Here is a 13,055-nt window from a genome sequence, read left to right as displayed (position 1 = left end):
CACCACAGGGCGTTTAACGTTACAGTCAGTCTGTCTGTCTGTCTGTCTGTCTCTCTCTGGCTTCTATTGGTGGAGAGCCGCCATTTCCTGGTCATGTGACCTCTTGCTGCTGTCCCATTGGTTGAGTGGCCTAGTGGGCGTGGCCTAGTGGGTCTCTTTGAGGGCTTTGAGGAGAGGGGGGTTCTGGGTAATGATATGATCCTAGAGAGAGGACGACAACAACAACATCAACAAAAACAACTAAACAAAAAAAATAACAACAACAAGAACAAGAACAACAACAACAACCAGTCGGGTGCTAGGGTGGGTGGAGCGTGCAGCAAGACAGGAAGTGTGGAGGAGTGGTCTAACCTGGCATAGAAGGAGAGGGTCTAGAGCAGGCAACATAACAGCAGTGGAGTTCCTCTTCTGGTCACGGCTCAGCTGCTGTCTCTCTAGCTTTATTTTTGTTTGTCTTTGTACTACATCTGGGCGTTGGAGAGGGAATCTCCCTTTGAGTCGTCTCTCCTGAGGTCTCATCCTTTATGTCTTATTTCCTACACCGCTTGAGTCCGCACATTAAGAAGGTTTTTGGTTTTATGAGCTTAGGTTTCCTGTCCTGTTTGTCCTGTATCACAATATGACTGTACGGTGAAGAGTGCTCACACACTAACAAGAAAGAGCACAAGACAAGTCTAAGTAGAGGAATGGAACGCTCCCCCTGAGCCTGGACAGTACTGGCCCCGCCCTCTTTGGATCATGTGATCAGCGTTTACACATGGTGTTATTGTACAGAGACTCACTGCTGCAAAGCTCTGACATTCAGCTTCAACCTTTCTGAGCAGAGAGGTCAGAGGTCACCGTCTGCATGTATGTGCTCCACTCTAAATGCTCTGATTCTATGGTTGAACATGCTGAAGGGGACACATGCAGGGAGAGGAGAACACTTAAAAACTAATGTGCGCATATACACCACGCATGCACGAACACGCACACACACACACACACACACACACCACCCAGAGGAGGTGGTGTATGATTGGGAGGTATCAAAGAGGCCCAAAGGAGTGTAAAGGTGAGAGGTCATTGGTCAAACCAACTCCGGGACAAAGAGCAGCATCTCCACACCTGGCTCTGGGGTGTGTGTGTGTGTGTGTGTGTGTGTGTGTGTGTTTGTGTGTGTGTGTGTGTAAGTGTGTAAGTGTGTGTGTAAGTGTATTCACACAGAGTGTTGTTGAGGGTGTGTGTTCTGTGGCTGTGGTTTAAGTAAACACCAAAGGTGAGGGAGTGTGTACTCACACTGCGTGCTGGGATCGGTATCCGTGGTCATTTTGACGTAGTTGCTTGGAAACAGCCCCTCTCTCCCGTTAAGCTCTCCTTTCCACCAGTCACAGTCGTCCTTGTTCAGCACCATGATCACCTGACCCTTCAGGAAGGCCAGCTCGTCGTCGTTCTGGGCAACGTAGTCGTACATGCCGATGACCTGACACACAGCTTGAGCTACAGAGACAGAGGGATGAGGGACAGGAAGCTCCAGGGTGTCCTGTCACACTACAAGACTACGTGTGTGTGTGTGTGCATTTGAGTGTGTGTACCTGTATTGGCGGGGGCTAGTTTAGGAGGCGTGGGCTCTGTGGGCGTGGTCTTATTGGTGCTGGGGCTGAGGAGCTTCACATAGTTGGCAGGAAACCAACCAATCTGACGCTTTTTCCCCCGGGCCTGAACCAAACAGAAGACAGATGTCATCAACCACAGCCAAACCAGAGTCCCTTCATCGGCTTCCAGATCATTCTCTTATTGATTTCAAAATGATTTTATTGGTTTACAGAGTTTGCCAGTCTCCTGAGCAGTGTGTGTGTGTGTGTGTGTGTGTGTGTGTGTGTGTGTACCTGGAGTTCACCTTCCCACCAGCCCCCTGGATTCTTTTTCCGGATGAGGATGAGCTGCCCTGGAGCCAAAGTGAGCTGCTCTGCTCCTGTGGCACTGTAGGGGGCGATCACCTGTGCAATCTCTGAGATACAAGCAGGAAAGGAACAGTATGAACAGGAAGTACAGATCAAACTACAGCAGTTAGGATGGAGCAGAGCCCTCTGTTGGTGCAGCATAAAGTAATCAATCATATAGATAACACAGGGAGAGCTCACCTGGTTTCTTCCCCAGGCTGCCCGTCTTCCCTGCTGGTCCCAAACACTGCAGGCAAAAAGTTATAAACAAATCATTTCCACAGCTGAACTCTGATAGTCTGCAGGTCTTTGTTTGTCCCTGAGTGCAGTCTCACCTCCGGGGCAGAGTCTCGTGGTTTGACGTAATTGGACGGGAAGACTCCAGTTTTGCCCCCGACCATGCCCGTCCACCAATCCCCTTCTTTCCTGGTCACCACGACGATATCGCCTTGCTGGAAACTCAGGTCTCCCTGTTCGTTGCTTTCATAGGTGTACATGGCCACAAACTCTGTGCAGACAGGCAGACACAGGCAGTCACTCACCTGGAGGAGAAGTGTGTGTGTGTGTGTGTGTGTGTGTGTGTGTGTGTGTGTGTGTGTGTGTGTGTGTGTGTGTGTGTGTGTTACCTTCTCCAGAATCGGATGGCTTGGTTGGGGAAGGAGAGGGGCGTTTCCCACTGGGTGGACTGTCGGACATAGACTCACTAGATGAGACATAAAAACAGAAAAGTGTGTGAGATGTAACAGGAAGTGAGAAGCAGAAACAACACAAAGACAAAACAGTGAGATATAAAAGCTCAATCCACAGTAAAGTGTTCCGTGTCTTAAACGTTGTTAGGTAGACCTATATGAACTTATCTGATGTGGCATGGACCCACCTTGTGTTTTTGCTGCGCGGTGCCACACACACGGGAGCCGTCATGGGGGCGGAGATGAGCTTGACGTAGCTTTTAGGGAACCAGCCTCTCTGTCCAGTCTGCAGTTCACCCAACCACCACATGTCCTGCTGCTCCAGCACTGTGATGATCTACAGACACACAACAACACAACAACACAGTCACTTTATACCAACACCCAAGGAACACATTCACATCACAGGGAAGCTAAAACAGATGATACTGTAGATGCAGAGATAAATAACTCAAGAACTAACAGCGCCTCAAATTAAAGCAGAAACTGATCAATCTCTACCTCGTTCTTGTTAAAGTTGAGGTGGTTGTCCTTCTTGGCTCTCCAGGGATATAAAGCCTGAGCCTGCAGACCCTCAACCTTCTCCCCCTGACAGACAGACGACCACAGAGTAACAGTTCAGATCAACAAACGGAAAACAGTAACTTCAATCTTTACAACAGCGATTTTAAAAATCTCTCAAAATGTTGTTTTAACTTATTAAAAAACAGTCTAGTGAGCAGATCAGAGTATTCCCATTACACCTGTGTTACCTGTCCCAGCACAGGAGAAGGAGAGGAGCCCGTCGTCATGGTGGCAGGCGTGAAGGCGGAGCGTTGGCGAAGCTGCGCGGAGGGAACGCTGAGCGAAGGATTCTGACTGGCCGAAGAGGTCGGCCACGCGTCCCACCCCTCGCTGTCTGATTGGCTGGCTGTAGTGGAGGGCCAGCTGGACACATGTACCAACACAGGCAGGGTGAAGGGGTAAGAAACACTTGAGGCCGCTCAGTAAGGAACGCTGTAATGCATAAACCAACGCTCTAACTTGTTAAAGTAGCATCTTAAAACATCATCACGCAAATATTGGTGGAGGTAAGAAGATTCCACAATAAGAATCTGTGAAAATAATCAACAGGTCAGAGGGAAACACGCACACGTTACTTTATCTGTGTAAAGGAAACATGTGACCTCATTTAGGCTGCATTCTTCTGTAAACGCAGCAGAAGCTCAACACAGATGGTTTCAGATGAACGATAGAGCAGAAAGACTCACGTGGTGCTGAAATCAGCCCAGTTGCTGTTGGCAGAGGAGGCGGAGGAGGAGGTGTGCCCGGGGGCCGGGGGAGGCGTGGCTACGGGCTGCTGCTGGGCTGAAGGGGGCGTGGCTGAGGCGGTGGAGCGGAGGGTGATCGGTGCTTCGCTGTCCGGTATCCGCTCGGCGTAATTGGCAGGGAACCAACCGGTCCTGCCCCTGAGCTCTCCTCCCAGCCAGCCAGGCTCCCCTGTTTGGGACTCATCCACCTATCAGAGCAAAGGGGCGGGGTTAAAACGGGCACCACAGGCAAAGACACACACACACACATACTGGCAAAAAGTCACATAGGTGTGAGTGTGTTCTGATTTCCCAGAGTGACGTCATAATGGCAGATGAGACCACGAGTGTAAACAACAACAACAGACACGATGAATCATTCTCTATAGGTGCCACAACATCCAACACATGGGAGGTCTCACAGTGTTGGAACCACCGGGCTGTGGTGTGAGAGGATGACACACTAAACAAGTCAACAACCACTCAGGGGAACTTCTGCATCTGAACTTTGACTTGAAGAACAAAGATCCCATGGTTTGTCACAGTGAATGAAGCGTCAGGATGAATTCCCCCTGAGTGTTGTTGCCTCTTACATCAATCACAACCTTTCACATTTACAATGTGAACACAAAAACAAACATCACACTCATAGGTCTGATTGGAAAAAGGCTGAATTAGTTGAAAAAAAAGCCAAATACATGCATCCACTGGCAAATGAACAGAGAGGGATGAGACGTGGATGAGGCATCAACCAATGACAGCATGAGTTGGAACTTAGAATGCTGGCATGTGATTGGTGGAGGCACCACAGAGGGCGGGAGCAAGGACTTACCCACTCCCCCTTCACCTTCAGTTTGCACAGCAGAGGAGAGAGGAACCCGTTAAAACACACTCAAACACACACACACACACACACACACACACACACACACACACACACACACACACACACACACACACACACACACACACACACACACACACACACACACACACACACACACACACACACACACACACACACTTACTCCTCTTGACGGTCAATCTGATGAAGACGACAGCATTACATTTGCATCACAGTCTGGACTTTTAAACACCATCATGATCTCCCCTGTAAACTCTCACCTGACCTCTGACCTTCATCCTCCTGAGGGACAGTGAAGAGACACAAACATTCGGGCGTTCGTCAAGGTGCCACTTACCATGATGACGTCTCCGGGGGCGATGCTGATCTCGTCGTGGCTGCGGGCGTCAAAGGGATAGAGCGCCCTGTAGTAGACCACCTTCACCGACTGCTGCCCGTCAAAGCTGCTGACCGGCACCTTCTGGTCAAACAGACTGGGAGGGTGAGACTTCTCCGCTGCTGTGAGAGAGACGGAATGTTATGAATACATAAATGGATGTGGACATGAAGGCTGGGGCACAAGCTGGAGGCTGAGACCCACCTGTCGAGGCCCAGGGGTCGGGCTGATGGCTAAACAGCTTGTTAAGTTTCTCGTGCATGTCCTTCTTGCCCCGCCCCTCTTCCTCCTCTTCCTCCTCCTCCTCCTCCTCCTCGCCTACTGCCATTCCTGCTCCTGCTCCCTTCCGGTCCTGTTCATCCTCCTCCATCGCTCGTCTTTTCCTTTCGTCCTCTTCCTGCGTCACCCGGTTTAGCCAGGCGTGGGAGGCTGGACAGGAGGTGGGGCTGGGAGCGTTGGGGGTGGAGCTTGCGGCTTCATCTCTCCATGCCACGCCCTCTTCTGACGACAATCTGAGAGACCCACGGATAACGAGAGTCATAAAGAGTTTTTTGTACTTAAACTACATTTCCCACCTTCCCTGTCCCTCACCTGCTCTCCTGCAGCTCCGCAGACTTCCTCTCCACAGGTGTGTGCATGTGAGCGTGCGTGTGTGTGAGTGCGTGTGTGTGCATGTCTCCCTCCAACTCCCTCTGTTTCTGTCTCTGCTGCCGGCTGTGGATCTCCCTCAGTTCCTGCAAAGCATCATGGGATACAGGAAGGAACAGCAGTGAGGAGGAGGTGGGATCGGAGGGTAGGTTGCTAGGGTTACCATCGACAGAAACAACAACAGCAACAACAACAGCGACGACAACTACAGCAGCAGCAGCAGTATTAGTCAGGTGATCGAGGCAAGCTCTGTCCCTTCTACTGTGTCACCGCTTACATTGAGAGGCAGAGTTTGAGATCAGTAACCACGGCAACAAACGTCACTTTATATTAATATGGGATGTATTATCGTTTTAGTCGACGCAGGTGAGCAGCTCATTGCTTTACAAGTGGAAACAGGAGTCATTCTTGGCAGTAGATCCAGACACAGCAGAGCAGAAGATGGAGCTCAGCTCAGTTTGACTTCAGGCTTACAGGTTCCTGTGTTGATTCTGGGTGAGGTCCAATCGACTCCTTAACTACATTTGGATGAACTGAATGATAGTAAATAGGATTCAAATAGCAGCTTGTCAAACATTCATAACAAACAGCAAAATCAAATCAAAGAGCGAGGAGCCGTTTGAGTCCTGACTGTGATTTTTACACACCTGGCGAGTCGAGGAGTCAGACTATAATGTGAGCTCCAGTATGTTTCTAAACGTACTGATGGCAAGATGGTGGTCACGGGGTCTTTACTAACAGGGCAAGATGCAGGGGGGAGTTAGAGAACGACCTGGCTTTCTCTCTTCTGTCTCTCTGATGTCTTCATCAAAGAGTTCCTGCTTCTCAACCTTCTCCACCAACATACAGGCAGATTTAACATTCCAGAAGGAGGAGATAGAAAAGAGTTTAAAACACTATGCACCCACTTTTCTCCTGCATTTTTAAAGACCGTTTTCTAAACATAGTTGTTTTTGCATGTGGTTGTGGTTTTCCATCCCTATTGACCTCTGACCCCGGCCCAGAACACCGGCCTCTGGTCACAATGTTGGGGGCAGAGCTTGCAGCAGGAGCGATGTGTTTGGGAGGGGGAGTGTTAGAGGGAGGAAAGGGGCGGGACACAATGGGATGCAGTGGGGACAGTCTTGTGTAGTCATGACAACCAGCTGTGCCATTAGAACACACCCTGTTACAATCACAAACACACGGCAGCTGTTGTGTTTCAGCCAAAACAACCAACGTGAGGTAAAACCGTCAGACAGGAACAAACCAATCAGAGCGGAGACTGACAGGAGAGCAAAACTGCAACTGGGACAAGAGAGAACATCCAAAAATCACCTGGAACGGGACATGGAGGGCATGTGTGATACCATGGCATGCCAAGCATACACACCTGCACACATATAGTGAAGACACGGACAAGAACACACACACACACACGCACACACACACACTCAGCCACATTCAAACAAATCCTACACTATTTTCTAGTTTGGGATGGTTTGTCTGTTTATCAGACTGCAAAAGTTATAAACTGATTCTCCTAAAGTTTGGTGTGCAGGTTGGACGGTACCCAGTCGGTCTCATGGTGGCGCCATAGCATAAAATATCACCAAGAGACAGTCAGTCCCATTAGAGGGCTGAGGGCTCCTGGCACCTCTTTGGCTGAAACATCCTCAGCAGCAGAAGCATACGGTTCAATCTAGTAGCCTACTCTAGTGGCTCAGCATGGCAGCAGAGACTCAACTCATCCAAAGCACCGCCTCAACCAGCATGGCTGCTAGTTTAGCAACAGCAAATGTTTACAGCTCTAACTACAGCAACAGTTAGCCAGGTACGTAACTGAGAGGGCCAACGCCAGCTTAGCAAAAATAAATGTAAAAACTTGAGGGCTAGTCGGGGTGCTAAAGGGGGGAGGGGAGAGCAGACAGAAAAAGGGAACAAGGGGAGGAAGACACGAGAGGAAGGAAAAGAAGAGAACATGGACGAGCATTTGGACAAACAGCTGAGGAGGCATGGGTAGAAGAAGAGGAAGACACAGAGGGTGGGGGTGGGGGGGTGGGGGCTGGACCTTTATAATGTAGTCTAGCCGGGCCAGACAGACCCTGACGGCTGACACACACTCCTGTAGCCCCTCACCCTGCACCTGGCACTGAGAAACACACACACACACACACACACACACAGTTGAACCAGTGGGCAGACACAGACACAGAGACACACAGGTGATGGTTTAGGTTTCCATTAGTCAGTGCTCTTTATCCACACGTGATGACATTTAGTGTTCCAATATCAGTTAGGATCAAAACACAACAATAAAGAATCAATATAAAGTATTCAGCCAGCATGGAGTTAATCGAATGGGTTTCTTTTACAAACTAACATATCTGGTAGATTATAGAGGTTTGTGTTTCCTTTGTTATCTTTCCTTGTCATAGTCAACATATTCCTCCTTTTCTCATGGTTTCTCCTTCATTAGCCTGGTGTTTCAGCCGTTTGAGCTCCGGCTCTATAAAGCTTTGTCATCTACCAGCCTGTTTAGAGGGGCGGCTGGTAGAAGCTACAGATTTGCATTCCCAGCTTCTTTTATTGTGTTCCAGTGTTGAAGGATCTCATGCTCATGCTTTTGAGTTTTAATTTGATTTCCATGAGCAGACGCTTCTGTCCCGGTTTAATTCTCAGTCTTAGTTAGCGTTAATAGCCTTGGCATGCTGCATATTGCCTCGAGTCATGCAAGGAGAGGCTCTTGTGACTCACTGGGACGCAGAGAAGTAATGTGGAGTTGATCAATAAGATTAGCTAATGCACCAATCAGATGGGAGCCTCCCAGCTGTCAGCGAGTCTGACTCAGAGTGTGATAAGCTTCACCAGATCTACCTGGTCTGAGGTATACTGATGTTAGCATTGTGATTGTGATCAAGCTAAACTAGCTACAAGGGCACAAGGTATTAAAAAAGAATAAGGATTAATTGGTGAGTGTGCTTTGCCTATAGATCTTTTTTATATGGGAGTGTGAACGTGTTTCAGGTGAATCATAACAAGAGCACCCGTTTGTATTAACATGGAACACGATGAAGAGCCAGGCTGACTTCACTTCCTGCTCCCTTACATCCCAGCTGCAGTACCACCCCAGGCCAGCAGTGGCAGTGTGCTCTACCTGTCGCCCTGTCTGCTCCTCCTGAAGCCGGCGCCGCAGGGCTTCTATCCTGGCACAGTGGTTGGCATAGAACTCACACAGACACTGGCATGGGCAAAAGGAGCAAAAGGCGAAGGGCAGGAGGTAAATAAAGGGGCAGAAAATACAGGAGGAAGGAGATATCAGAAGGGTTAAACAAAGGACGCAAGGCAGAAGGGAACAAACAAGAGGGTGCAGAGAGAGGAATGGGACAGGAAGTGGGAACATGGTGAAAAGAAAAGTGAGTCATAGGGGGAGCAAAGATGAAGGACAGGGAGGACAGAGGAGGTGCAGCAGTGTGATGGGAGGTGGAGGGGGGGAGGGCGGAGGGCGGAGGGGAGTGTGGTCAAACATAGTTCACAACTCAGCGGTCTTCGCCTGTGTTACAAAGACTGGACAAGCACACAGAAATGGGCCTCAGAGTCGTGACAAACGCTCCACAAGGGGAGAGGCGGCGTTCAAACGCTGCTGCTGGTCGTGTTTAGTGCCTAACAGCTTGACACGACTGTTACTACATCACTGAGATGATGTCGTCTAGACCAAGGAGAACTGAGGGAACACTGTTATTAGATTATACATCGGAAAATCAGTTTAGGATGTTCTGTGTTGTCTCTCCTGTCTTATTATCTTTCCTCCTCTCCCCCTGCTGCTAACAAACCAGAGGAGAAGCCCCTCCCCTCGGATGTGACAAAGTGTCCTCGTGGACCAAATGAGGAGGGGGAAAAAAAAACAGGATCTTAGAAGCACAGGACAGACGGATGAGCTTCAGCCCTGATCAGGAAAGAGCCCAGTGTCCTTCTGTCCTTCTCTCTCAGCACAGAACATCTGGAGGAAACAGTTCTCTGTGCACAACTAGCTCAACATTAATACACAACAATAAAGCAGGAGACGTAACCCAACACAACCTCTGTGTGCTGGACAACAGTACCGTCGGCCCCTGACAACCCTGAGTATTTGCATAGGGGTTCGTTACCATGGTTGCCTTGACTTACAATAGACCCGGTGGTACGTGGACGTAATATAAAAAAGTCGAGAGGAAACTAAAGCTTCACTCCCGTTCCTCCTGTGACTGTGGAGAACAAACTGAAGGCTCTCTCAGTGGTTATAGAACACTTTACTAAACACGGCAGATCATCATTTACTTCACACGGCAGACACACACACACACGCTGAGGGGAAATCCTCCTCTGTCTGAAGCGCTCGTTGTTCCTCCGGGCTGTAGGAGAAGCTGCACATACTGAACACTGAGGCACTCAACATTAAGACACTCGTGACTTCATGCAGGTGAGTTACTGATCCTGAACCCATGATGTAATGTTACTACATGACAGGCTAAAGGTTTTATGAGTCTGGGGTCAGGGTGCAACGATCACTGGACTCCACTCAAACCTGAGCTGAGTCCAGTGATGCTGTTATTGGAGACAGTATTGTTTGTAGCAACTTGTTTTTGAGTTGTAGTTTCATAGTTAATTGAAAGTCTACATACATGAATGCTGTTTGTTAGGGCTGAGCAGTCAGTTAGTTTCAGAGAGGGTGTAATTCTGTGTGATTCTGTGTGATTCTGTGTGATTCTGTGTGATTCTATGTGATTCTGGGCGGTCCAGCCTTGTTGTGGTCGGGTGAGCAGCTGTTTACCTTCAGCTGAGTGTTGAAAGCGTCGATCTCCAGCAGTTTGGCCCTGGTCTCTCTCTCCACAGCGTCCAGCTGCTCTCTGAGCTGCTGTCTGTTGGTCTCCTTCTGCTCCACGGCCTTCTGCAGCGACGACATGCTGTCCCCTACGCACAAACCATGACTCAACATTAGGTCAAGATCTCCAAGCCCCAGGCACAGATTTCATGACTACAATTAAAGCAATTATGGGTAAACAGTGACAGCTTGGTATAAACACCACCATATTAGTTTAGCTCTCTATAATAATGGCAAGAAAACAGTGTATGTAGCATGTAGCATGGACTGTAGAGTGTGTATTTATACGTACGATGCAAGCTGTTCTGCTGAACCTGTTTGAGCTGATCATTCAGGATCTGTTTGTCAGGGATCAGCCGGCCGAGCCACTGCTGGGAGTCCTGGAAACACATTAACACATTAACATCCCCACATCATGACCACATCATGACCACAGCATGACCACATAGTTACAGTATGATGCATTTCACATTTTCTCTTTTTGTAGCACATTAAAAACCTGTGATTCAGTTTAATGTTTATGTGCACACACTTTTACATATAATTAACTTTATGTTTCTCTCTTAGTCTCACTGAGATCAACATCAGTGTTGCAGGAGCGGCCAGCATCCCTCTGTGTGTGTGTGTGTGTGTGTGTGTGTCTCATACCTGCAGCTGCTGTTGCAGCAGGGTAATTTCAGCGATGCGTGTTTCTCTGGTCTGATTGGTTTGCTCCACCTCTCTCCGCTGAGCTGACAGACGAAACCTGACATCTTTGAGTTTACCCTCCAGCTGGCTCTTCTTGTCATTCTGGATAGAGGGAGGGAGGGAGACACGCTGCATTAACAAGCTTGTTAGTGATCATTACATGGACGTCACTTTGTGTTGGTGGTGCCTCATCCATTACAACTGCAACCATGTCCACATGCAGCAGGAAGAACTCCTCCTGCACATAATGGACATTACATTGCTTCCTTCATCTTGACTGATGTACAAACACATTCATCCCTCTCCACTCTGTTTGTGTACCAGAGCTTCCAGTTCAAACTCCAGGGTCTTCTTCCTGGCTTTGAGAAAAACTATGCACTCCTGCTCTCGGTTCCTCTGGGTCAGAAGCTCCTGACGACGCTGACGCTCCCACTCCAACTGACGCTGACGTTCCAACTCCCGCTTCGCCATCTAGACGCACACGCAGAAACACACATCACAGAGTGTTAAAACAAACACTTAAAGAAGGGGGTGGTGGTGGAACCCTACAGAAACTTTCAATGAAAATGCAGACATGAGGTTGTTTGTCCTTTGCCTCATACCTCTCTCCTCTCTATCTCTTTACGCCTCTCCTCCTCCCTCTGCCTCTCCAACTCTCTCTGTCTCTCCAGCTGTTTTTCTAGTTCATGCTGTCGTCTCCTCTCCTGCTCCATACGCTCGCGCTCCTGGAACAGAAATATACAAAAAATGAACAAGGGCACTATCAGGACACTCGTCTCCTACACCTCTCCTCCTCCTCCTCCCGCTAAAGGCGTAGGTTACATGCAGCGCACCTTTCTCTCCAGTTCCTCCCTCTCCAGCGCTGCCAGCCTCTCGTGCTCCTTCCTCTGCTGCTCCTGCAGGGCCTGACGTCTCTTCTCCAGCTCCAGGTTTCCTCGCTCAAAGTTCTCCCTTTTCTTATCCTCGAAAGTCACTGTGCAGAGACAAAGGCGAGTAAAAACGAGGATCTCACGTCGCTATGGTGCAGAATATGAAGCGGGCCAGCGGCGCTCTCACAGAAACAACAGTGGGCAGCAGAGGGAAGAGAGAGAAGACTGTGAAGATCAAACTGTGCACCTCTGTGCTGTTCTGCTCCGTCTTTACATGAAAGTCGATAAGGAGTGGGCCACAAGTGGGAACTGTCCACTACAGCGAAAAGAAAATGGGCCCAGTGCATTGTGGGTAAAGTGGAGCAAACCAAATAAGCTGAAGGTTTTATGTGCAGATAGATCTCAGGCAACAAAGGACGCAAGCAGCAGCTTGATCACGAATCTAAATCAATCAAATAAAACAACATACCTAATTAAAATACAAAGTTTTTACTGAAACAGCACAATGTGTGTGTGTGTGTGTGTGTGTGTGTGTGTGTGTGTGTGTGTGTGAAAGTCATCACTAGCTGGAAACAATCACCTGGTAGTTTGCTCTCCAGTTCTTCCTCTATTTCCTCCGGGATAAACTTCTGCTCCGACTGAACGCTGTCACTGCGCACACGCCTATAAAGACACACAGTCACACACACACACACACACACACACACACACACACACACAGACAGGCAGACTTGTCACTTGGGCTCTGCTACACAAATTTATCAATTCATGTATTGATCCATACTGATAATATGATTCATGTCTGAGGTTCATTCCATCAAATGTTTCAAAGGTAAATTCAACTAAAGGAAAAACTGCCTGTTGACTTCC

The 13,055-nt window shown here is 48.8% G+C and overlaps 1 protein-coding gene across 5 annotated transcripts in view; it reads right to left on the bottom strand.

Moving 5' to 3' along the window:
• The window catches only part of itsn1 (intersectin 1 (SH3 domain protein)), a 33,102-nt gene that overhangs the window by 10,362 nt on the left and 9,685 nt on the right, over window positions 1-13,055 (bottom strand). For 2 of the 5 annotated variants that reach the window (XM_076169428.1, XM_076169427.1), the window contains 20 exons: window positions 12,766-12,848; window positions 12,150-12,289; window positions 11,919-12,041; window positions 11,638-11,787; window positions 11,278-11,418; window positions 10,922-11,009; window positions 10,579-10,718; window positions 5,733-5,875; window positions 5,346-5,653; window positions 5,103-5,263; window positions 3,862-4,109; window positions 3,355-3,538; window positions 3,113-3,199; window positions 2,800-2,948; window positions 2,549-2,625; window positions 2,258-2,430; window positions 2,124-2,169; window positions 1,869-1,990; window positions 1,575-1,698; window positions 1,279-1,473 (listed from right to left, as the gene is read on the bottom strand). In XM_076169428.1, coding sequence (XP_076025543.1) covers window positions 1,279-1,473; window positions 1,575-1,698; window positions 1,869-1,990; window positions 2,124-2,169; window positions 2,258-2,430; window positions 2,549-2,625; window positions 2,800-2,948; window positions 3,113-3,199; window positions 3,355-3,538; window positions 3,862-4,109; window positions 5,103-5,263; window positions 5,346-5,653; window positions 5,733-5,875; window positions 10,579-10,718; window positions 10,922-11,009; window positions 11,278-11,418; window positions 11,638-11,787; window positions 11,919-12,041; window positions 12,150-12,289; window positions 12,766-12,848 — 2,882 coding nt within the window. The remainder of the gene's footprint in view (window positions 1-1,278; window positions 1,474-1,574; window positions 1,699-1,868; window positions 1,991-2,123; window positions 2,170-2,257; window positions 2,431-2,548; window positions 2,626-2,799; window positions 2,949-3,112; window positions 3,200-3,354; window positions 3,539-3,861; window positions 4,110-5,102; window positions 5,264-5,345; window positions 5,654-5,732; window positions 5,876-10,578; window positions 10,719-10,921; window positions 11,010-11,277; window positions 11,419-11,637; window positions 11,788-11,918; window positions 12,042-12,149; window positions 12,290-12,765; window positions 12,849-13,055) is intronic. The other 3 variants (XM_076169430.1, XM_076169429.1, XM_076169431.1) reach the window with 3 other exon arrangements.

The sequence above is a fragment of the Genypterus blacodes genome, unplaced genomic scaffold (genome assembly GCF_046128005.1).
Source record: "Genypterus blacodes isolate CSIRO-AG114 ecotype Tasmania unplaced genomic scaffold, CSIRO-AGI_Gbla_v1 ptg000201l_1, whole genome shotgun sequence".
Taxonomy (NCBI): Eukaryota; Metazoa; Chordata; class Actinopteri; order Ophidiiformes; family Ophidiidae; genus Genypterus; species Genypterus blacodes.
The sequence above is the reverse complement of the archived record's forward strand: the minus strand, read 5'-3'. Positions and strand labels throughout refer to the sequence as shown.